The following is a 24,905-nucleotide window of genomic DNA, read 5'->3' as shown; positions in this document are numbered from 1 at the left end:
ATGGTGGGCAGAAGCATAAGCTTTAGAAGCAGTATTATTAACTTGGAAACACCTCTCCCAAATGTGCCTGTTGTGATTACTGCAGTTGTAAAGTTACTGAAAGGAAGCTATTTTCTGGGGGATGGAGAGGTAGGGGCATGGGGGTGCGTTATTTGATAGATTTGACAGCACTTTAAGTACAAATCAGTTTTGGTCTTTTTGTGCAAAATGATCCTTATAAACAGCAATAGGGGAGCAGAACTTTTCTAACATTTAAAAATAATTTTTCTCAAAATTAGGTTGTACCAATGCAAAAACTGCAACCCAAATATTACATCAGTTCTCTTTTGACAATTCAAGTGCCTCATTTTTAAGTTTCAGTCTTGGCTTCCAAGCCATCCTTTCAACGTTTGATCTCAACCGCTGTCTGTATCTTATGTTTGTTTTTATCCCTGTTCTGAAATCACACTGCGGCCAGCTGTGGCACAGTGAGTTTTGGCATCGTAGAACGGGCACTGTTTCCCATGCCTGGTTTTCTTCTTTGAAAGAAGATAAATCCACGTTTGGCTTGGTTGCCTACAGCATCAATTTGTAAAGGGGCTTACATTCTGGGCAAGGCCTGTCCATGCTGGCCAGGGAAAGGGGAGGTAGTACTCAACTATTAAGAAACTAGATTAATTATGGCTCTCTGGCACTGTCTTTCCTCAGTTCCAGCGTTACGCCACTCACACTTCCATCTGACAGCCTTTTCTGGTACAGTTGGAATCACAGTTGAAGAACTTGACTGGTGAAAGCATTTCTAAGGAAGCTTAACTGGGTTATGTGGAGGTGCCCAAACCACGTTGCTGTTGACCTGGAACATAGTTATAAAACCATTCCTAGAAATATGTACTGTGTTTAAAACACAGCTCAGCCTAAAGCTGTGTTCAACAGTGCTTTAAACAATTTTTGCCATTGTGGGGTGTAGAGGAAAGAACAAGTGCCTTTTTGGTTGTGAATACGCACTTTTGGTTGTGTCTACTGTTTGAGTCTCACAGAGCTTAGGCAGCAACTGTTCTGGTGGCAACCCAAAAGAGAAAGCGTGGTGGGCTCCCATCTCATCGCACTGCTGCCCAGGCTTCCAGAGAGTCTGTGACTGACGGAAAATGTTACACCCTGATATTGATAAAAATGGCAGGCAGTCCCAGCCCTGCTGGGCCCCCAGACTTTTGTAAGCTTCTCCAAAGATGAGGAGTGGAGAATCTGCTGGCTGACAGAGCTCTTGGGGTGTCTGCCCAGCTGATCCATCCAGGGTATGCACGGAGCTTGGTGCATGCACAGCAGTTGGAAATATTTAGTTCTGTAAACACCATGCTCGTATGCCCAGGACTGGACATGATTATCTTTCTCACCTCTGCAGTCTGTTAAATAGGTCATGGTAAAGTTTTTGCCCATAATCTGCGTGTGAACTGTAAAGCATTGTTGGAATGAGCTTTAGTTTGCCAATTTGAGTCTTACATGGGAAGCCCTCTAGACTTAAAATACCATTATAAAGGGGCTGAGCTGGGTTCAGGACGGGGACAGCTGTCATGTGCAGGGGGTGTTTCTGTGTAATTTTGATCAGAGTGGATTTTCTATTCATCTGCTTTTGGCATTTTCTTTTGCCAAGCATTAAAAGCGAAAAGTAAAAAGTAAAGTTTGAGCCTGCAGATGTTTCATGACCTGAGTGCTGCTGTTAAATCCACAAGTTCTAAGGAGAACCCCGCTTGGGAAGAACAAAAATATTGAACCAAGTGCTGGCCCTGCACTTTCAGAGAGGTGTCTAGACTTTAGTCCTCCAACAATACATTACGTAGCCAGTTATATTTGTCCATGAGTCTATATTTAAGCATAAAATTAAGAGATCATTTGGGGTGAGAGTTGCATAACAATTGTGCAATCCTCATTTTAACCCTAATTCCTGGGTTTGCCTAGCAATAAGCATTTGAAATTTGGACCTCTTAGTATTGTTCTTTGAAGGTTAGTTACCCGGGAAAGTTTGACATTCTGACAGTTATTGCCTAATTGAACATTAGGTCTCTGGACAACTCGAGAAGAGGAAAATTTAAGTGGTCACATGGGACAATACTGTGTTACAAGTAACTGTGGGAGGGGAGGCTATAGCTGACAGCAATATGAGTTTTCTACAGGAAACTCAGTTGGATTTGCTTTTATTCAGTGTTACTTTGTTTTCTAGAACGATATGTGTTCTCATCTTTGTTCTAGACTGCTTTTCACATAATTTCATTTTGTTTTTTTATACCTGTGATTTTCCTATTGCTTCAATACTAAGAGAAGCCTATGTAACATTGACCAGTTTCATCAGCATTGAAAAGAGAGAAAATAAGATGTCCTACAATGACAGTGTGGGGGAGGGAGCACCTGTGCTTAAGAGACAGAAAAAGAAGCAAACAGTGTGATATTAGTACCTGTGAGTGATCTGTCAGGAGGATAAGTCCTTTCACCACGCTAATGGGATCTCCAGTTGCTGATAACATTTTAGACATTAAATCACCATAGCCTTGGAAAAATGTAACTGGCCTGAGTTGGACATCGAACAGAATGGCTGACATGCCAGCAAAGGAGTCCAGGTTTTCCTCGCCTTCATCAGGAGTTGCAGCTATTATGGACTCCAGACCTTGAGCTTCAATCACCACCTAAGAAGCAATCGTGATACAGAAGCAATGAAAAAAACTCTGCCTGATCCAGGCTGTTAACAGGCCTACAAATTTTCTTAATGTCTAAGAGCCTAACTCTTATTTATGTAGTTGTAGATGAAAAGGTATGAGGTTAAGATTTAAGGAACCTAGGTAGAGCAGCTAGAAAAATGGAAAATAAAATAATCTCACTGCATGTTTTTTCCCTTTAGATGTAGGCAGCGTTTGCCCACATGCAGCTCACACTCCTGAGCCCACTTTCAGACAGATTTTCCTTTATCCCTACGACTATTTTCCACAGACATTTGGAAGGAAAACCCAAAGATGTTCCACTGCGCAATTTTTGCCCTGCAGAAATTTAGGAGGACTATAATATTGAAGGTACTTGCCAACATTAAGAAGAGACCAAAACAGAGGTATCTCACTTAAATCTCTTTGATTTGTACATTTGATCTACTCCTGTCACTTCCACTCTATGTTATACCCAAATGACAGGCTTCATTTTACAAACTGACAAAGCTTTTATTGATTACATCAGATAAACAGTATAGGGTTTAACTAGAGACAGAACTTGATATATGATACAGAACAAAACACTTGTCTTTACATTAGAGCAAATATGTGCCTCATTGGTTGTTGCGGGTTTCTTTTTCCCCTGTTATTGGCTTGTTCTCTGCTGAGTGCAGCAAACCTTATGGTCTTAGGCATTAGATGAATTCTTTTAGAAGCTATAAGAAGAAACTATACACTGGCTTAGTTTTTATGCAGAGTATGGCAGTTACCTGGCTGGCATGAAGTTCAGCATTTCTATCAAAAACATGGATGTTCACGTTACTTCTCCTTAGAATGCCAGAGCCTGAATAGAGGATGTCGAGGCTGTATGTGGATGATACATCAGGACCACCTTAATTAAAAAAGAAAGAAGGTACCTGTGACTAAACTAGTGCATTAATCAAATGTTTGGGAATACAAACAGGGTTAAAAGGCAGTTTCGTGGTTACATACGTGTAACATAGCCAGAGTAGGCAGAGGAAGAGCCCATCTTGGCGAAGCGATCATAGTTATGAACACGCATGTCCTTCAGAACCTGCCGAACTGTTTTGCTGTGGTATTTAAAAACAAACACACAAAAATGTTATGGTACAAAATGTATTACTGTTCTGTAGAAATATCAAATTTGAAAGAGGGTGAATTTCCCAGTAGGGTCTTCAAACCCCTCATGTTTTCTCACTAAAAATCTGCCCTAACACAGAGATTCTTTTCCAATGTCAGCTGCTCCTTGTAGTCATATGTGAAAAGGCAAGCAAAAGTCTTGCTTGAAAATTAATGGAGTTGAGAAGAAAAGATACTTTGATTATTTCATTCTAGTGCTGTTTAAAATTTTTCGGGTTCACGTGAAAATTAATGGAGTTGAGAAGAAAAGATATTTTGATTATTCTCATTCTAGTGCTGTGATGTTTAAAATTTTTCTGGTTCACTGGTTCTTATAATATAAAAGCAAGGGCCCACTGAGCGAATTAAGACTAACAGATGACATTTCTTCCAGTAATGCAAGTTAAATGCCTAATTCTTATTTGTATCTCTGAAAACGTGACTAGTTATTAAATAAATGTCATTGAAATGCAGAGATATATTCTGAAATATCAATACTTAAAAATGGCCACAAACATCAGGCATCCTTTTATACTCTGCTTAATTTTTACAGTAGTAATTCATGAGAACCTGTGTGCTCTTAGGGTTTCTGCAAAGGACTGGGGATAAACTGTATTCGTTTATACTGAACTTAATGTACCTTGAAGGCATTTCAAAGTTAAGTATATCCTGGATCATGGAGAGCATGTACTTGTTCATTTCCAGAGGCAGTTCACCAATGGAGAGCAGGATGTTTTTCACTTCCATGTAGGATGGGTTACTGTTTAAGATAATAGCAGCTGCAGTAGTTCGCACTGTCTTTTCATGGACTTGACGGTTCTGGTGGTATATCCTGTTCATTGTTTCCTTCACCTGGTCAGGAAACAGATTATTCAGTCAGTACTCACACAGATGACTGGGCAAAGTACAGCTCGGAATCTCGTTTATAATATCAGCTTAAGCTAGCTCCATAGCTAAGGCTAATACATAAGGATGTATTTTCAGCACCTTGTTTTTCATGGTGCTTTTGGAATGTATGAGACATGTATAGCTCAGTGACCACATGGGCAAGAGGGGCATCTGTTATGTTCTCTCTGCCACAGTCCAAACACAGTGTCCCACACTGATTTTCACAGTGGAGCTGTAAATATGTAGGAGCACTAGGATCAAAATACTGTGGCAGTGGTAAGATCAAGAAAGAGATTTCCTTCACTGTTAAGGGAACTGGCACTTAAAAAAAAAAACAAGAATCTTTCCATTTTAACTTTCTAATTAGTGCTTATGGTGGCCTTGTGTCCCTGAGAAGGTTGTAACAGATTTTTGTTACAGAGAAGTCCATGGAGAGCCATGTAGCCCCACTGACAGAAGGGCCTCTCACAGAGCAGCACCCTGACAACCTCAACCTCAGCTGCCAGCAGCAGGTATGAAATGGGATGTGGGGTAACGAAGCAGAGGCAGGACCTCATGTCCCACTCTTTTGTATGTCTTCCCTCACTCTCAGAGGCTGCAAGGTAAGATGCAGCTGGTTTACCCTTCTCTTACTTCATGCACTCTCCCTGGCTGTGTGAAAGCACAAGAAGGGCACCTGTGTAACCCGTGTTCTAAGTGTTCCTAATGTCTCCTGTACATCAAGGGAGCCCAGTTTTCACCTGCCACCTGTCTGTGATTCTGGAGCCAAAGGCTGACTAGCACTGGCAGGCTGGGAGCTGGGATTTGGCAAGAAGGAATATATGAGTTTTCTGGCTGGAAGTGAGATGTGTATCATAATTTCCTGGAGGTAAAAAACCTATACGTGGGGCATCTTTAAAAAGAGTGAGACTGACAAATGAACATTAATTTATACTTGATGTTTAATGCAGTCTCTTCCACTTCTTTTATAGGGCAGTATATTTTCTTACCTCTTTGGTGAGTAGAGAAGGATCATATCTCTGTAAGGCAGTGGCAGCGAGATTGCTGATGGGCCCTTCTCCTGACTCGGCGTACTTCAGAAGTATTGGAATTGCTTCAGGAAGGAGTGCGTTCTTCAGTGCCAGCAGGTACATCCTCACATTGTCATCTTTCTTAGCCTTCTCCAGTCTACTTATAATCAGCCTTTTGGCTTCCACAACAGCCTAAAGAAAATCAACAGCGTGCTTAAATGGTGACCACAAACCCACCTTTTTCCCTCACAGAAGCAGGAGGCATAGGGTTGGGTTCTAAAATATTTTTGTTTCAAAGAAAGATTGCACAGGATTAGCAAAGGTGTGATTTGTAAATTGTATGTCGGTGGCTTCCTTCAAGCATAACCAAAGTGGCTATGTCACTGTGACACCTGGTCCATAGATTTATCATTGGTAGCTGCTCTTGCCCTGATTCAAGGACTTCACAGGTCTTACTCGTGGGGCCAGTGTGTCCCCACAAAAAAATCCAAGGGAAGCTTTCTTTAGTGCTTCATAACATAGTGTTATAAGAGTGCTGGCCAATCAACAGAGGAAGGAAAAAGGGATTCCTAAGGGCCATTCAGGTTCTCTGTGTCTTTTCAGCAGTGTGCTGCAATCCTGAACAGCACAGATCCAGCAGGCTGTAGTGCCTTGTCTGGCCATCCTCATCCTCTGTCACCAGCATCTACTCAGTCTGTGGCCAAGGTGATAAGCCTTCCTCCTTGGTTGTTCTATGCACATTTGGGGCAGAGTTGAGTACTTGAACTAATTCGTTTTCTTCACAGACCTGAAATAACCTAAGGTGACTGCAGATGTTAAATAGATCTTCAATTCACCAGTGGTTCTCTGAGGAGACATGTTGTGGTTTAACCCCAGTTGGCAGCTAGGACCACACAGCCCTCATGCAGTTCTCCCTATTCCCCCAGAAGGGCAGGGAGAAAAGGAGGGGAAAGGGAAAAGCCTCATCGATTGAGATAAAGACAGTTTTATAAAACAATAGCAGAAAGGAAAAATACCAATAATAATAATGGTAAAAGAATATACAAGACACAAATTGCTCTCACCACCCAGTAAATTGGTGAATTGGCACTGTCCCGAGCAGTGATTGCAAGTACCTCCCTGTCTCCAGATATCCTCATTTATATACTGAACATCATGTCTACTCTACACTCCTTATCAGATGCTATGGGAATCTGAAAAAAGTCCTTGAAAAATATAAACATCACCTGGGAACGACTACATTATTGTAATTACCACAATATGCATTATTGACCTCCTTTCTTAGCAAATCTGAAATACAGCAACCAGTAGAAAAACATATGAACTATATCCCAGGTGAAACCAGGACAACACGCAAAGCTTTTGAACAAGTGAGCAAAAGTACTTCTGACAGATTAGGCAGTGAGAAAAAGTTCTGTCGGATGACAGTAAAGCCTAAAGCTGGCAAAGCTGTCATTATGTAAAAAAAAATAATCCTCCCTCTATCAAATATAGGAGTTTATGGGCTTATTTTAACACAGGGTGGAATACGCTGCCTGTGTCTCTCATGCTCTCCCAGTAACATCAGCAGGGATCACTGGCATGTGTTGCAGGCCAGCAGTGAACAGCAGATACTCACTGGAAGCTTGCAGCCTTCTCTCTCACACAGCTTCCTGATGAGTGCTCCCATGACAATGACCAGAGTTTCTCTCATTTCTTCGTTCGCGATATCACCCTTGAACGTAGCCTATTGGCAAAAGCAATGCTGTTAGGCTCCCTGGCTAAATATGACTAACCCCAGTCTGTAGTGAGCTCAATGCCCTCCCGAATTTCCTGTGAACATTACTGCAATGCAAAGGCAGCGATGACCACAACGGCCCGGGTTCAGGCTAACATTTTCCTAACATTCAGAATTATGTTTGTTTTCCAAGTAGTAGATATTGATAACATTTTACAAAGTAAATAGACTTTCGGTCTGGACCTACTCATTTTTGTTGTTTCCAGGCTACATGCTACTGGCATACTTAAAGGAAAATTGTAAACAGCAACAGTCATTTCTTCTTCCCTTCCCCTTTGACAGGGATGAGGTTCAAGAGTATTAACTCCGTCGTATTTTGTTTGTCCTTTGACTTACAGTTAAAGATTTCAGGAGATCTTCACTGGGGTGAGAAGCAAATCCACAGGCATAGAGGAATCGCTCCTGCAGGAGAGAAGTGCTTGCATCCTTAAAGTCAAGAAACTCCAGTATGGCTTCCAGTGATTCTGGGGTCTGAGCAGAGGTTACGGCATCCACCACCTGCGGACTACAAAGAAGTGGAAACGAACATATCATTGTAATGAGCTAGAAAATACTGAAAAGAATTCACTACATACACAAAGAAAGAAGCTAAATGTGCTGAAAGATCTCTTCATTGTAGGTAAGAGACAGGTTTTTTTACTCTCACTGGAAAAAAATGTGTCCTCGAATTCTTCCACCTCAAAATGGTACATAAACTCCAGAAATTATTCATATCCATGGATAATAATATTATGAAAATATAGACTCAAAAAAGTATTAAAAACTAGAACTATCCATAAATTTACGGGACAAGGTTGTAAATGGAAAAAAGTGCTTTACTTCTACATACACAATGGCAAGTAGAGACCAGGCTTGTATGCTACCTGAGTTACTCTCAGGTTTCTCTCTGTTCTTAAGACCTGCTATAATCTGTCTGAAAGATCCTGATGTATGGTGGGACTCAGAAATGCTTTCCAGCTCCCAAGTCTAGGTGCTCATGCACCTCGTCTGTAATATGAGAACAATATCCAGGGATATTGTCCCCTTCTTTGCTGTATTTCCATTTGAAGGAAAATGGGCAAGTCAAGAACAACTTACAGTGTTTCAGAACAAGCAGTTGGGACGAGAACCTTTGGGTAAGCTACAAAACATGTTTGCCTTGCATTGTAGATAAAGTCTTGGATGCTGAGCAGTGTGCTGCAAATATATTATACTACAAGAACAAACATAGCTTTTTAAAAAAATATATCATTTTCTTGTAGACAGTACTGAATTCTGGTTTTGCATTGCTAGGACATCACCAGTAGAACTGAACCTGTTTACATGCAATTTGCCCTTCTGCAGTTTTACATAATTTACACCTTTTGAAAGCTTGTTCATGATGACTTACAGAAATTCTTTCTTTTCACTTCTAATAATTTGCAGTATCTCCTCTTTCGTAGCTTTTCTGATGTTCTGAATGAAGGATAAGAAGCTTTTTGCTGCTTCAGCTTTGGAAAGTCTGTCAGGATGCATATGTTCTCTGATGCTCTGCCAGTGTTCAGAAAGCTGCAAAATAATTCATGTTATGTCAGATCTCTCAGCTGTGGTTTTAATTTTTAAAATCAGACTTACTAAATGCAGATATGTGGGCCAGCTACTGCTTAAATTAGCTGAAAGCCAATAGATTGTGGATCCTTTAGCTAAGTGTTATTTAATTTATTATATCCCAGCACAAATATCTTTGAAACCTTTCTATAGCTGACTCTCTTCCAACACTTTAGTATTTTCTTGATAACGTACATTGCCTTAAATGCAATCTGTTTTGGAACAAAACATGTTTATTTATACTGTAACTGGAATAGGGTGAATTCTCTTCTCTTGAAAATTTACTGTGCTTTCTGGTGAATACAATGTTTGCCTTCTGTTTCCATTTTTTTCCTAAGTCAGTTTTTTTAAAGTGGGAGATGCACAATCCCCAAATTAATCGTATTTTTTCAGAAGATGGTAATTTTGTAAGCTATTAGTGTGGAACAGGAGTAAATGTCCCACAAATAATTCCCATTTCTTATTCATAAACCTGCATAAGATAGGGAGGGATCTGTGGTTACTGTACAAAATGATAGGTAGGATGGTATTAGAATAGGTATGGGCCCCTTCTTATGTTGTTTCTGTATTTACTCCACATTCTACATTTTTTACTTCAATGAGCCAACGTGGTACCAAAGCACCTGTATCTGTCCTTCCAGATACCTGCACCAGTTTCTTATGGGAGTGTATTTTGACCTTTCCTCCCTCACTTGCCTTTGCCTCTGTTATCTCAAATTATCGAGTTAGATTATTACTATCTTAAATTATTGGTGAAAACTCAGCTGTTCTTTGCAGCAGTGTTTACTGCAGTTTTCCCAAGTGGGAAATAACACTATCGCCCATTTGACCTTTACTAAAATACTTCCCCTCTTCATGGGTTTTGTATTAGGCAATAACACTTGAACCTGCCGGCAAATAGAAGTATCATTCAGAAGTACAGAGTGCAACTTCCATCAACTGTAACAAACAATAATTAGGCAACAATGATTGAGACATAGGATATTTCCTGAGGATTAATGACCAGCTGGGAGGAGCTCATGTTCTGAGGCACAGATGGGTCTGTTAACCTCAACTGGTGATTAGTGCTTAGCACCAAGGTCAGTGTGGCTATTATAAGCTGAAATTGGATAAACATGTGGGGCACCTTCTATTCCCCCTGCTGAAGTTGCACTATAGCCTGGCAAAAATCTCTAACCTGCATTTTCTCCTGTGCAGAGCCCAGCTGTGTGGGCTGCTCTCAGCTTAGCTCATACCCTAGTGAGGAGCAAGGTGGGAGATGTGAGCTGGAGCCATCTCAAGCAAAAGAGAGTGAAGACCAAGTCTTCCTCTTTGTGGAGGGTGCTCTAACCATTCAGCTGCTACAAGGAGCTGCTACCATCTCCTGCAGTGACACCATAACTTTAAAAAAACAGCATTTACAGTTGACTTTTGTGAGAGGCCTCATTCTCCTTATGCAAATGTCAGACAGTTTTGACTGGCTACACCAAGGATTCAGGCATAGATGCACACACTTCCACACAGCAACTCAGCCAACCTCGGACACAAATCTCTGTCTCTCTGTCAGAGAGATCAGACCAGAGATCTTGCAGGTACTCTAGAAAAATTCAAGCCAAATCAAGAGGTCCTAAACTGAGCAAGACTTGGCTTTGAATGTCAGTGCCTGACAGCTGCCTTACCAACCTACAAAGGTTGGTTGCGCAAGACAGAACAAAACCACCTCAATTTCTGAAGGGAGAAGCATTTTTTTGATGCTCATGGTTCTTACAGAAATGGATGCAAGAACCATGAGCCCTTCTGAAAAGAACATGCTTTATGATGTCTAAACATAGAAATCTAGGCCTAAATTTAAATGTAAATATTGGCCATAACCTCACAGAAGCTAGTTCTGGCATCTGTGAAGTGGGGATAATAATGGTTGTTTTACCAAACTCATAAAGATCGAGATAAGACGTGTTCTGATTTTAAAAGGGTTTTGAAAATGTAAAACTCTAGGGCATAACATGTCAGCATGGCATTAATGTATACTATGATATATAAGTACCAAATGTTATGTTGCTGCTTTGGATACAGTGTTCTGTTTATAGACCCCATCTTTTCATAGCAGTTACTGTAAAATACAGTGAGAAAGCAGGACTTCATTCTCATCGTGCCATTAGGTTTATAATGACATAGCTCAGTCCCCAGGCAGTGCTCTGGAATTATGCCCTATGTTTGTTATCTCGGTCTGGAAATTATCTCTATAACTATTATGACAAACTTGGTTCCAAGTGACAAACTGGTCAGTGCAAACCCCGATGGGCAGAGTCAGGGAAAAAGCACCTGTCCCTGCTCTGTTTAAGATCCCTTCATGTTCCCTGCTCAGAACTGCTCCAGCACGCATGCAGCATCATTTCTAAGTCATTTCTCTCGACATATTTTTTTATCTTCTCTGCAGTTCAACAAGCATTAGACAAGATAAATTATTACAGTGCAATGCTACTTCCAAATAACTAGCACATATTCCAATATAGTAAGGTATTTGTGCTCATAAGGAGTATATCTGGAGGATTAAAATTATGTGTGCCCAATAGAAGCCTTATCTTGCTTATCAAAAACTGGCAGAGAATAATAATCTTTAAATTAATGTTCCCATTCACTGCTAAATTCAGCCCACAATAGTTATAGCATTAAGACTGTTTGCTAACAACCACTGTAGCAATTTATACTAGTTTATGATGAATAGCTTCAGTAAAACAAAAGAGGATGTATTTATAAAACCGAGCCCTTAGTAGTCTCTAGGTGATTTAAATATTAAAAAAAAAAAAGAGTAATTTTCTTTTTTCCAGGGAAAAATGAGAATAGTATTTGACTTGCAAGAATACTGAAGCACCGTTTTATACTTATAAAGTACCTAAAAGACTCCCTTCACAGTCAGGCAGTAAGAAAAGGCTACATAGATTACCAAAAAATGTTTAGCCTGCCTAAGGAATGGCTAACTACCTTTAATTTCTAGGAGCAGTTCAGCTTCTCCATGACAGAATTGTTTATAAACAATGGCCAACCATCTTAAAATTCATTTTGCACTCCATTACCCAGAAGAACTAAGTTCCTGCCAACTCAAAGTTGACAAAGATGAGATAAAACAAAGAGAGCAAACAGGTTGGTGCTTTTAGAAGTAAATCTTACAACACCCTTGCGTGGTAGAGAACCTTTGCATCGCTATGGTGGTCCCCACTCCAGGGAGTATTTTATATTGCTGTGTTAGACCTCTCCTACTGGGCTGCTTGGACAGAAACTTCTTCCACGCTTGTTCTGCTCAGCTAACCAACCCGAGGTCCAACGAGCCTGCGTTTACTTACCGAAGGACACTTCTTGCATTCAGATTTGACTGGCTCTGCTACCAGTGTCATGGCAACGTAATTGGAGTCCAAGGTCTTGATAACGCTGGCAACCTGCTTCGCCGCGATCAGTCCAGCGCCAGCTTCTACAGACTTCAGTTCCAGTCTCTGCCTGTGTATCCATACAGTGAAGACGCTGTTAGAGCTCAACCATTAGAGCAGAAATGTAGAAATCACAGCAAGAGGAAACAAAAAAACCCTCCGCAGACCAATAATACAGAACACAGACTTACTGAAGTCTCATTTTAAAACGTTCAGAACACGGCAATTCTTTGGCTTTTTTAAGGTAACAGAAGTTTACTGCTAGAGGTCTGTGGTATAAAACACCAAAATAATAGACTTTCTGAAGTATGGATTTATAGCACCTGGTAAACAGCCTTAGTGACCATATACATTCTGAAATGTTTCATATATTTGTTCATAAGAAGATCTGGAAAATGAGATTTTGAATGAACGTTTTTTTAATATCTTAATACTAAGGAGATGCCTGAATCATTTTGTATTTCTCCAAACTTTCACTGTTTTAGAGTTTGGAGTCTAACACAGATCTAGGTTTCACTGTTGTTTCCTTTCTACGCAGCAGATTTTGTTTTCTACACTTCTGAACTTTCACACACTAGAAATGGAGATCCATTTGAAGTATTTCTTAAGAAATGACAAGACAGAAACAGAACACCTACAGAAGTAATGCATTGCTTAAAATGTTTTGGCCAATTCCAGCTTCTTCCATTTAATTTCTTATGAATGTAATTATTTATTAGTTGCAGTATGGTAGAGCCCTAGTTGGCTCTACCTACTCTAGTTGGCTTACTCTACCTAGTTGGTAGAGTCCTAGTTGGACTAGGTACCATACAGATGCAAGAGAGACCTAAACCCTTACCTGAAGAGTTTAGAGCCTTAGATCTTGATGCTATAGGACATACACATGTAACATGACTTGAACCTGCTACTATCAACGACAGTCAATTGGCCCCACTTACTTTGAGACTATTTTGGCACCTGTTTTCCGTCGGGAGTTCAGAAGCAAAACATAATTTTCTTCTGCCTTGACAGATTTAATGAAACTGTCTTCCAGCACATAAATTGTGGCAGATGTGGCTTTTGTGGTCACATCTTAGAGCCTTAGATCTTGATGCTATAGGACAAACACATATAACATGACTCGAACCTGCTACTATCAATGACAGTCAATTGGCCCCACTTACTTTGAGACTATTTTGGCACCTGTTTTTCGTCGGGAATTCAGAAGCAAAACATAATTTTCTTCTGCCTTGACGGATTTAATGAAACTGTCTTCCAGCACATAAATTGTGGCAGATGTGGCTTTTGTAGTCACATCTAAAATCTGAAAATAATTAAAAAATAAACAAGAAGATCAATAAACAACAGAATATGAAAAGAGGTCACAGTTCTACACTGGGGCAAAACTCATAACAAAATAGAGCTGAATAAGGAGATGCCTGAATCATTTTGTATTTCTCCAAACTTTCACTGTTTTAGAGTTTGGAGTCTAACACAGATCTAGGTTTCACTGTTGTTTCCTTTCTACGCAGCAGATTTTGTTTTCTACACTTCTGAACTTTCACACACTAGAAATGGAGATCCATTTGAAGTATTTCTTAAGAAATGACAAGACAGAAATAGAACATGTGCAGAAGTAATGCATTGCTTAAAACGTTTTGGCCAATTCCAGCTGCTCCCATTTCATTTCTTATGAATGTAATTACTTATTAGTTGCAGTATGGTAGAGCCCTTAATCAAAGTTGGACTAGGTACCATACAGATGCAAAAGAGACCTAAACCCTTACCTGAAGAGTTTAGAGCCTTAGATCTTGATGCTATAGGACATACACATGTAACATGACTTGAACCTGCTACTATCAACGACAGTCAATTGGCCCCACTTACTTTGAGACTATTTTGGCACCTGTTTTCCGTCGGGAGTTCAGAAGCAAAACATAATTTTCTTCTGCCTTGACAGATTTAATGAAACTGTCTTCCAGCACATAAATTGTGGCAGATGTGGCTTTTGTGGTCACATCTAAAATCTGAAAATAATTAAAAAATAAACCAGAAGATCAATAAACAACAGACTATGAAAAGAGGTCACAGTTCTACATCGGGGCAAAACTCATAACAAAATAGAGCCGAATGAGGAAGGTGCATCTGGGTTGACAACATCTCCAGCTAGTCCTACAAACCAGGATCTTCCAGGTTCTCAAGAATTCCTTCTGCAAGTCACTCACTTCTGCACCATGTGTTTCCAATTCAATACATACCAGGAACAAAAAAGGGGGAAGGATGGGACAAAGTTATGAGCAGGCTGTAACTGAGAAAATGCCCAGTACTACATTTAGTTAAAATTACACTTCAAATAAGATGAGAAGCCTTTCCAGGAAAATGTTTTGCAAATAAGATTGTGGTGGTCACACCTGGCAAGCAAAGCCAGGCACCTTGCTTGATCTGTTTGTAAACAAGAGGAAGTCTTTGTGACAAGTGTGAATATCAGGAATTCAGTCATGGCATTAAGCTGGTTCATTAAGAGAGTGTGTGCTGCCTTTATATTCTCTGACCTGAGAAAGGGCAGTTTCTGACGCAGAGAATCCCAGTGCCTTCAGCGTGTGTCCAGCCTGCACTCAGTAATAACCACTTAGAAAGGCATTTACTAGTAATGAGGGACCACTAAGGGCTTCAGTCACCTCTACAGCACATCTCCTAACCTACACCTGTGCGTTAGGGAAGCCTTCAACCTTTCAGGTAAGCTTGACAGGGCTCCATTCAGGAGTCAGCATCTTGCCCAGCATTTATTGTGTGACTAAATGCTGTGACTTAGCAGCTGGGAAAAAAGTTACTGTTGTCACTATGACTGTGACTGCATATAGTGTTTTCCTCCAAAGAAAAAGAAGCCTCACGTTGGTTAAAAATTCAGTACAGCCAGAACAAAAGTGCTCCAAATCTGCTTAGAAACTGAAATATATTACGGATGAGATTCCAAAAATTATGAGAATTGGTGTGTTGCACTTAATGCCAGCTGAGCCAAGGTAGTTTGCACAAGAGGAGAATCCATTTCCTCTTCTAGGTACTACATATGAAATTTCTACTAGTAATACTGCAAAATCTACAGTGGAATTTGCTTTCTGTAATGTAAGAAAGGACTTTTGAGAAAATAAGTAATAGCTATTAAGAATATATTTGTAAATAGGCAGAACAGATTTTATTTTGTTGAAGAAATCATACCTTGTTGTGGCTGGTAAATCCTTGTTTTTCTATTTCACAGGAGTCCAGGTCTTTTACTTTAGTCACTTGATCTTGCCGCACATGGTAAGTAGTATTGCAGTTGCCAGATATGTCCACCTTGAAAAAAACAGTTAGATTAGGACACTTGCGTGATTTTATTTTTGGGACCCTGGAACACCTTCCAGAGATGAACCATTTTCTCCACCCTTGGAATCTTTTACACAAGATGCTGCACTCTTTGGGTTTATTTACCAGTTTTGAAGGTATCAGTATTTCTAACTACCTGCTTTGGATAGGCAGGGGTACTTTTTGTTAGATAGCTATGAAGGAAAGTAACAATGTTTGCTTAAACAAAACTGTTAGGAAATGCCTGGCAGTTGGGACTGTACTTATGAATTCGAGTTAAATTCCACCGTTGCTCATGTGGACAGATATAAATGTAATGCAGGTTAAATGGATGCAGCTAAACCATTGCTAACTTTGTGTGGATACTCTGATTTAAAATGGCTTAATCCATTGAATTGAGGTTAGGAATCAACTGAATTTAGATATCAGTATAATCTCTCATTTAGTATAATCTAAACCAGTTACCTGGTTTAAAATGGCATATTACCAGATTCTGCTAAATCGGTAAGAGCATTTTAAATCAAATGCATTTCACCCATTCCTTATGTTAATTGCAGCCTCTTGACTTGTGTCACCAAATATTCTGAAGGCTGTCTTTACATCCCCAACCTCAGATGTGTTCAGGGGACTGATTTCTGTCACAATTCATTCCTTCTGAGGTCGGTGGGAGCTGCAGGTCTGCCTTTCAGAGCAGACTGGGCTCTGCCTCTTTCTCTGATGATGATTATCTTGCCAGATATAGCATCATACCTCACGGACAGCACCAGAGTGCAGCTGTAGCTGGAAAAGGCTAGCCAGACCTCTCTTAATATTTTGAGTAAAACCGGGTTCATTTTCATACGAGTAGAAGTTTTTGACCTGTAGGAATGAAGAACAAGTATATAACAAATCTGGTTAAATGAGAAAGGAATAGTGAGGACCCTCTCTAGAAAAACTCCCTTTACTTTTTTCTCATCTGGAAGCTGGATTTGGCCTGTTGCCCTTATTTAAGCAAACTCCAGGGGCTATAGGGCCTGCTGATAACACTACAAACATGTTTTGGGCTTCAGCTGTACCTATGTACAGTTTCAGTGCAGTGAACATCTTTCCTGTTAATAGAGAGAATTGTAGCAGGGACACATGAAACTTCTACAGTTTCAGTGCAGTGAACATCTTTCCTGTTAATAGAGAGAATTTAGCAGGGACACGGGAAACTTTACATAATTTCAGAAATGACTAATTTTTCTGCAATAATCATCAGATAATCCCTCCCCACAGGGGCATAATATCTGTTGCACTTTAATCACAGATTGCAAAAACCTAGAATGAATCATAAGTAAATCACAGAATAACTTAAATGACGTGTCAAACTCATCACAACCTTTGCACTTCGTGGCTTAACTGTTGTGCTTAAGCCTCTCCTCTGGTAACAAGACTTTGCACCTCCACTTTGCATTCAAGGTGCTTTAAAAGTGCACTTTTTTCAGGAACTGTAAGTACAATCAGCGTGTTATCTCAGGGCCAACCTGAAAAGTGAAATCACTGTGCCAGGGATGAAAGTATCACACCATGAAGAAATCATAAAAGGAGTGCACAGACCATATTACCTGAGAAAAAGCCCAAGTTTTTAATACTACATCTCAGTGTGTGAAGTGCTTAATGTTTTAGGAGCAGATGTATTTTGACTGTGTTCTTCCCATACCTCTGTCCTCATTTAGGGATGCGTACAGTTGGGAAACAGTGCTGTCCTGTTACTTTTTATGTTGTGTAAAACTGATGACAAGGCTGAGTCTGAAAGTTACTGAGCAGGCCTGATAGCAGCTGCAATTCAGGAGGCTGAGCTGGCGGCCAGGGTATGTGCTCAGTGCCTATTTACAGCAGGAGGTAAAGATCCTGCTGGGATAGGGTGTCACAGCCCTCACTCCGCTCCGCAGAAGAGAAAAGGGAGTGTGACCTTCAACCTCCCTTCTTTCTCACTGACCCTCTGCCCACGTCCCACCTGCCCACTCGCTTGGGCTGTGGAGGGGAGAGCAAGGCTCCTGGTGTAATGGTCCCAGCCACAGGCTGGTGAAGAAGCAGGGAGAGGAGGCAGGAGCAGCCATGGCTCAATCCTGGCCTGAGCAGGAGGCTAAGCACAAGGGGACAAGTCAGCGGCTCCTCAGGGAAAAAAAGAGGGGGAGATGGATTTACTTGATTCCCTTTCTGAGCAAGACTGGGGTTCTGAGAGCTACAATTGGACATGGGTGCTCCTGCTTTATTGCTCTCTCAGGGCAAGCTATAAAACCCTGGCACACACCGAGACCCATCTGCTCGCTGTCCCTTCTCTACTGATTTTTGGAGACAGTTCCCAGTAGAGGAACAACATGAAGGGCTGTTTCAGTATCAAGCTCATTAACTTGGGACCACTGAAACTGCAGATGACACTGAAGTAAATAAGCAAGCCAGGGAGGTGGGAAAAGCAGTCACGCTAAACTATTTGCTAAGGGTTTAAAGTGATTAACACTGTTCCTCGCAGACTCGGCATAATCTCTCTCATTGCAAATTGTATCTCCTTTTCTGCCTTCAGGCCTTGGATAAAATCTTGGCTTTGCTGAAGTCAAGAGCACAAACCTTACACAGCAACTGTGCATGTATCTGCATGTGGTCCACAAATTTGTGGCCAATCTCCTATTTACTTCAATACTGTATGGTGTTCTCAACACACAAGAGTCTTGGGCTGGAAGGGCCCCTTGTACAGCTAAATTACTGTCTGTTCTAAACTATTGTACTTCGTACAGAAATATAGTACATGAGGACATATTAAGAACACTAAGAGGATACTGAATTGGTAAATTAATTCTCCAAGCTGGTAATAAAAGATTTGTCTCAGCTTTCCCCAGGGATTGAATTTTAAAGGACAAGGTCTTACTTTTCCACGGACAACCTCAAGAATTATGGGCCTCTGTAAAGCTTCCAGATATTCTTTCCTGATGATCTTCTCTGTGCTTTTTCCTTTGAAGATGTTTTTATCAGCTGGACGTTCATTCACATTTTCAACTTGAACATCTCTTATCTAGCAAAGCAAAAGCAGAGAAAATTAATGTAGAGAGCAGTCTAGCATTGGCCTGGGGTAGGCTGGATAGACTAAATTACCTAATACATCTTTTTATTTCTTCATTTCTGGTTCTGATCATTAATCTTCCACGATTACTATGTCTATGTTTTCAAAAGAAAGCAGAACTCACCACTGGGGAAATAAGTGGCAGAAAAGCTCACTGTAAAGCTGGGTACCAAACCAAGTTTGTATTTAGCAAATGTCATGATTTGCAGCTACAACTTACTTAGGGCTTCAGACAACCTCAGGTAGAAGCGGATTAGCAAAGGTGTGATTGCTATAGAAGCTTCATGAAGCAATTTCAAAATATAGGAGGTATTCTGAAGTTCTGACTTGTGATGCTAGATATATTCTTATGAAGTCTTATTCTATAGGAATTAACTTATTGAAAAAGCTGGGTTTAGTTGATGAGACAAGAGGATAGCTTGCATGCCAGTTGTTTGAAGCTATAGAAGCTTCATGAAGCAATTTCAAAATATAGGAGGTATTCTGAAGTTCTGACTTGTGATGCTAGATATATTCTTATGAAGTCTTATTCTATAGGAATTAACTTATTGAAAAAGCTGGGTTTAGTTGATGAGACAAGAGGATAATAAATGATTTAGCTCATCTTCTGAAAACGAGGTCTTCGAGATTAAATCAGCAGTTAGATAAATGCAGAAAAGATTGGGCATATTTTAAGTTTAAAATATTTTAAGATTACCGCAATTTTGATCAACTGGTCATCATCATTTTCAGGGTTCCTCCATAAGAGGTTGACATCTACACCAGAAGAAATCCGGTAGCCTGCACTTTTCTGCAGCGACGCTTTCACCCGATCAACATACACTTCAGCTGAGTAAGTAAATTTATATAGCTTGTCATTGTTTAAGCTTGGTCCAGTAGTGTGCCCTGTTTGGAAAACAAAAACAAACAGTGTTTTAGAATTGACTAATATAATCTGTCATGTAGTGTGCCCTGTTTGGAAAACAAAAACAGTGTTTTAGAAATGACTAATATAATCTGTCGTTTTCTCTAAAAAACACCTTTAGAAAAATCAAAAATTTAATTGTTAACAGAAGATTTCTGGGACTGATCCTGCTACCCTTGATGACAGAGGCTGTCCCACTGGAGCACCTGGGGTTTTTTTGTGATTAAATTGACCCTAATCTCACATATTTAAGATAAGAATGTCCACAAAATCCTTTGTTCTAGCTCACACTTACATAAAAGAATGTCAAATTCTTTACTTCAGACATGTAATATATACTTCGCCACAAAATCCTTTGTTCTAGCTCACACTTAAATAAATAAAAGAAAGTCAAATTCTTTACTTTAGGTATGTTAGCATTAGTAATTAATCCAAAAATATTTGCAACTCAAAATACTGTAATTAATCATACAATTTATGTGCTTAGCAATTTGAAATGCACAGACGAAATTTGTTGGAGCCAACAGAAACTGATCTCTTGTATGTTTAGTGGGAATCTTTTCATTGAGAGCCTTGCCCAGGGGTGACATGGAAGTAATGAAGACATTGGGAAAATATTTTTTAGATTAAATAATTAAGCGCTTGCTCTTTAAACCAAATAACTGTCTCTAAACCAAATAACTGGCTGTTAATTGATGTATTTTAAGGGATATAAAAGCCAAATTCTAGCAAAAATGCAACTTGCATACACAATTTATGGTGCCATTTCCATCTGCGTTAACAACTCAGAGTGCTTCCTAGGGATTCAGTTGCACTCTTGTCAGCGTATATGAAATCTGTAGTATACAAATAGCTTTTATTATTCCTTTACAAAACCCCTTACTACCACATCTTCTCTTTCTCTTCTGTCACACACATGGCTTTTATTTTTCCTTTACAAAACCCCTTACTACCACATCTTCTCTTTCTCTTCTGTCATGTGAGTGACTCTTCTGCCATGTGAGTCGTGTGGCACCACAGTCACAACTCTCTACCCAGCCTCAGGCACAGGAATTAAGACCATGCCCCTAAAATTTGTGGCTAAGGAAAATCAATTTCTTCTTGAGCACCCTTTAAATGTTTTGTCGTGAAGGGTACACACAACACCCCTTTTCACTGCTTCCAAGGGCTTCCCTCCTCTGGTGAGGATGGCTACAAAGGTCTCTTCCACACAAGAAAAACTGATGAAGTCAGTTTGTAGAGGGAAGGGAAGGGAGGAGAAGCTGGCTGTACACAAAGTGCTGTTACATCTGCAAAGTAAATACACATACAGTGACCTTAGGTGCTATCTGTGAGCAGCACGGACCTCAATACCGCACCACTGAATCCATTGGGCATTTCTTCATGGAGTTCAGGAGGTGCAAAGCAGAAACAAAAACTTCACCACAGAGTTAATCTAAGAAAAACAAAGTGCTGTCCTCAGGGAAACGCGTCTCAGTCTTATGACAAGTGCACGGAAAAGAAGAAAAATCTATCAAAACACCTCAGACAAATTCTTAAGCATGCGGTAATGTCATCAGTGTGTTCAAAGTCCCTTGCAGAGAATCAACAGGCTATCGGGCTTTGTCATGTCCCTCCGTGTTTTATTTGACTCTGCTAGATAAATTTCAAATCACTGCATTGATAAAAAGGAAAACCAAAGCCTTTTCTTATTTTACTCTCAGATTTTAAATCCAATTAGGTAGGTGGACAGTGTAGTTCCGACATGGCTGTTGGATATATACGGATATATTCTGCAGTGCTCCAAGAGTCCAAAACCCCTTTTTAAGGTTTTGCTCACTTCCTTCCCCTGTTTACTCAGATGTCATAGCAATAGATAAAGGTAAGCTTCAAAGCACCTTTTCCTGAGGAAAACAGCAACCCCACCAAGTCTGCTCTGCAAGCTGCGTAAATTGGCAAAGCAACACAGAACTAAACTGACATATGCTTCACACCAGCTGGAGATATGGCACAGCAAGTTTGGAAATCTTGGGGGGGCAAGTGGGGGGAGAAGCCTGTTTGCATGTAAGAGCTCAAAGCTTTGACTTGATTTTTTTGCAGGAAGGCCAAAGCATTAATGTTGGCACAACGGGGCTTTTTCTGGTTTTGCATGTCTTAAAAAAAAAAAAGTCACTAAGAGGCATACAACCCTCCCTTCAGGTTTACTGTGAATTTCCCAGCCACTTCCCTAATTCCCCACGATCCTATCAGCTTTGAAGCTACATTGCCCTTGAGAGCAGAGCGTGCTCAGTGCCTGCCCAGAGATGGCTGCACCTTTCAGGGACACCCCTGGTTCCTCGCAGTACCTCGGAGCAGGTCGCTTCCTGGTTCAAAATGTCCTTCATTTGCAGCAGAAATGGCAGCGCCGATGATTTAGTATCAGCTGAGATTTTACAAGTGCCACCCACTAGGTGCTTTCTAAACACAGAGGGTGACACAATCCCCATCTAAAGATTAAGGTGGGGGGAAGGCACGTCCAAGAAAAATGATCTGGGTGATGAGAGACATGTCTTATTAGTTAAGGTGGATGTTTGTGGTTTTGCTCCCTCTCTCTTTTCAGTTAAAATTACCTTTCACCTATCCTCTTCCTTTTCCCACTGCTCAACCCATAGATCTTTTTTTCCTTTTTTGCAAGAGTTCCTCCTCTTTGGCATTTGCTTGTCCCCACATACAAAAGAGCTGCTCCCTCCTGAAGGAAACAGATGAGCAAATGACACAGCAGCTTCTTTCAAGTGCCATGGAAGAGATGAATAATTGTAAAGTATTTCTGAGAGCTAGAAGAACATATGGTTCTGAAAGCTTTCACCACTTCACACATGGAAGATGCTGCAGACACCAGGGCAGAAAATGCCTTTAGTTGCAAGAATGGTGTCACTGAGGGAAAAGGTTGAGCCAGCACTGGATCACAGCAAGAGAAACAGCAGAGATGATACAATATTCAAGGCAGCCTCAAGGAATTAGTACTTACTGTGGTGGAAATGGGGAAGCCAAGTGATAATTGATAGTGTGGTCAGTTTGAGAGGCAAGGGGGATATTGGTGGCTGAGGGACAGAGACACAGTGTCACTGCCCAGAACCAGTGTTCAAAACAGCTCAACTACATTTTCATGCCATCTTTCATGAAGAAAACACCAGTACTATTCAAAAATTAATATTCTTACACCTTTCTGGTAGAAACTTTTCTTTAAAAAAAACACCACCACCTGCTTTTTAGTAGCTCTTTCCTTTGCATTCAGCACAGGACTGGGATCCTTGCTGCCCATATGCTATTGCCGTTTCAGGTGGTGGCAAATGTCTGCTGGTGGAGAAGGGAGGAGAGATGGACAGAAAGACTGCAATCGGCCACGCTCTCTTGGGGTCAGAAGTGCCTGCTTTCAAGGTGGAGTGCATAACATACAGTTTGACTAGTAATGTTAAGTGTCTGTCAGTAAGGGTAACATGCCAAGTCTATAATTAAATCATGATACTGTATAATACAGAAGGTTACACTGCATGAGTAGAGACAGCTGTCAAGTCCTGTGCCTTTTATTAATACATATGGCATGCACAGCATTTGCCTCTCTAACTACTTGCTGGCTCTACCTTCATAAATTATATTTGCCACTGTTTCTGATACCGGATAGCTTTCAAAAACAAAATGCATCCACTTTCAAAACATTTTTCAAATGAAACGGCAGTAGGAAAGTTTCATTTATGTTGCTACAGCTGACTTAAAAGAAAAGAATATTCCTTCAATATTTCCAAAAGGAAGCATGGCCCCGGTGGAAAGGTAAAACCCTCATCTTAATCCCAGCTCTGTCACTGAGGCTCTAAGTGGCCTTTGGGCCAGTAATTTAGCTCTCAATCTCTCTGCACAAGAGAGAGATGAGACCTGGCAGAGCTGGAGGGAGGACTAATTAATGAGAAAATGCTTGTTCAGTACCGTGGGGATGTCAAGTGACAAGCAAATATTACTTCACACCAAGAAGGAGCTTTGCTTAATTGAAATTAAGGAGAAGCTGGGTAAAACAGACAGCAGAAATGTGGCACATTGGTGTCTAGCCATAAACATTACTCGGCAGTCTCGTGAAATACACTCATGGGTAGAGGCACTGCCTGCAAACTTCTCTGCTTTATAAATCTTGCTGTAAGGGGGTACAGAGGTAGGGAGGAGGGTTGTTGCTCTGGATCCCCTGCACGGAACACCTGCATGGAAGCACCTCTACAGCCTTTTTAACAGTTTAACCTAGGACGGCATGTCTCTGCCTTCTCAACATGATGAGGACATCCATGTTAAACTAAAAACTAGGTGTCAGCTCATGTTTTAAGGTTGCTGCCCCTCTAAATTTAATGTCAAGTTGTACATGAAGGACCACTAGAAAAAACACCTTTCTTTGCTTCATACACTGGCACCGCTGATGTGGGCGCTCTCCAGATTTCATACCCTTGACCTTTGTCAGGACACCTCAGTAAAGCCCTGCTCCCAGGGCTTGTGCAGACATCCAGGTTTTCATGACTTATTGCAGAGCGAGCTCCCCATGAAATTAATGGGATGCTTGTTACTGACTTCAGTGGTAGCTGAGTCAACTGCTCAGAAGCTGAAACCTGGAGAGCCCTGCGCGCTTCCTGGCTCTGCTCCACCAGAGCACTTCTGTGTGTTTAACTTCTCAGCGTAGTCCCTTTCAAGTCGGTGCCCCCTCAGCATGTCCTGACTAAGCAAGGTCAAGATCCCCAGTCTCCTGGCTCACACTGCTGGCCCTTTGCACCTGAAAACGTTGTCTCCTCCATCCCCTCTGCTGACACGAATGCTACAAGCACTTAAGCCTTTGTAATCACTAAATGTATTTTGAATTACTCAAAGACAGACAAGTAAAGATGATCGTTCTTGCTGCAAAACAGACCTGCATACACACACTGGTTATGCCTTTGCTGAGACCTACCTTTGACAGAGGCTGAGTAGGTGGAAATGATGCAAAGGAACAGCACGGTAAGAAGAATCATGCTGAACTCCCCCGAGCTCCTGACTGCAGCATGAAGTGTGAGAGCCTCCCAAGAAGTGAGCTGCTGAGAGCGTAGGGGCGCTTGCAGAGAGCGCTGCTGGGTCAGCCACACTGTTTATCTAGATGTAGTAAAGGTCAGATTCCAAATTCCACACTC

The 24,905-nt window shown here is 40.8% G+C and overlaps 1 protein-coding gene across 2 annotated transcripts in view; it reads right to left on the bottom strand.

Moving 5' to 3' along the window:
• MTTP (microsomal triglyceride transfer protein) overlaps positions 1-24,845 on the bottom strand; it is a 30,820-nt gene extending 5,975 nt beyond the window's left edge. The window contains exons 1-15 of one of the 2 annotated variants that reach the window (XM_014940460.1): positions 24,689-24,845; positions 19,546-19,733; positions 18,657-18,800; positions 16,520-16,627; positions 15,644-15,760; positions 13,612-13,751; positions 12,368-12,518; positions 8,851-9,008; positions 7,818-7,986; positions 7,323-7,430; positions 5,684-5,896; positions 4,447-4,658; positions 3,660-3,757; positions 3,437-3,558; positions 2,427-2,654 (exon numbers count right to left, since the gene is read on the bottom strand). In XM_014940460.1, the coding sequence (XP_014795946.1) occupies positions 2,427-2,654; positions 3,437-3,558; positions 3,660-3,757; positions 4,447-4,658; positions 5,684-5,896; positions 7,323-7,430; positions 7,818-7,986; positions 8,851-9,008; positions 12,368-12,518; positions 13,612-13,751; positions 15,644-15,760; positions 16,520-16,627; positions 18,657-18,800; positions 19,546-19,733; positions 24,689-24,749 (2,217 nt within the window). In that variant the 5' untranslated portion in view covers positions 24,750-24,845. Of the gene's footprint in view, positions 1-2,426; positions 2,655-3,436; positions 3,559-3,659; positions 3,758-4,446; positions 4,659-5,683; positions 5,897-7,322; positions 7,431-7,817; positions 7,987-8,850; positions 9,009-12,367; positions 12,519-13,611; positions 13,752-14,314; positions 14,455-15,643; positions 15,761-16,519; positions 16,628-18,656; positions 18,801-19,545; positions 19,734-24,688 lie in introns of both variants that reach the window. The other variant, XM_014940450.1, reaches the window with a different exon arrangement.
• Positions 24,846-24,905: the final 60 nt, after the last annotated feature.

This window comes from Calidris pugnax, unplaced genomic scaffold (genome assembly GCF_001431845.1).
Source record: "Calidris pugnax isolate Ruff unplaced genomic scaffold, ASM143184v1 scaffold34, whole genome shotgun sequence".
Lineage (NCBI taxonomy): Eukaryota > Metazoa > Chordata > Aves > Charadriiformes > Scolopacidae > Calidris > Calidris pugnax.
Note: the sequence above shows the minus strand (reverse complement) of the source record. Positions and strands in the feature narration are given on the sequence as shown.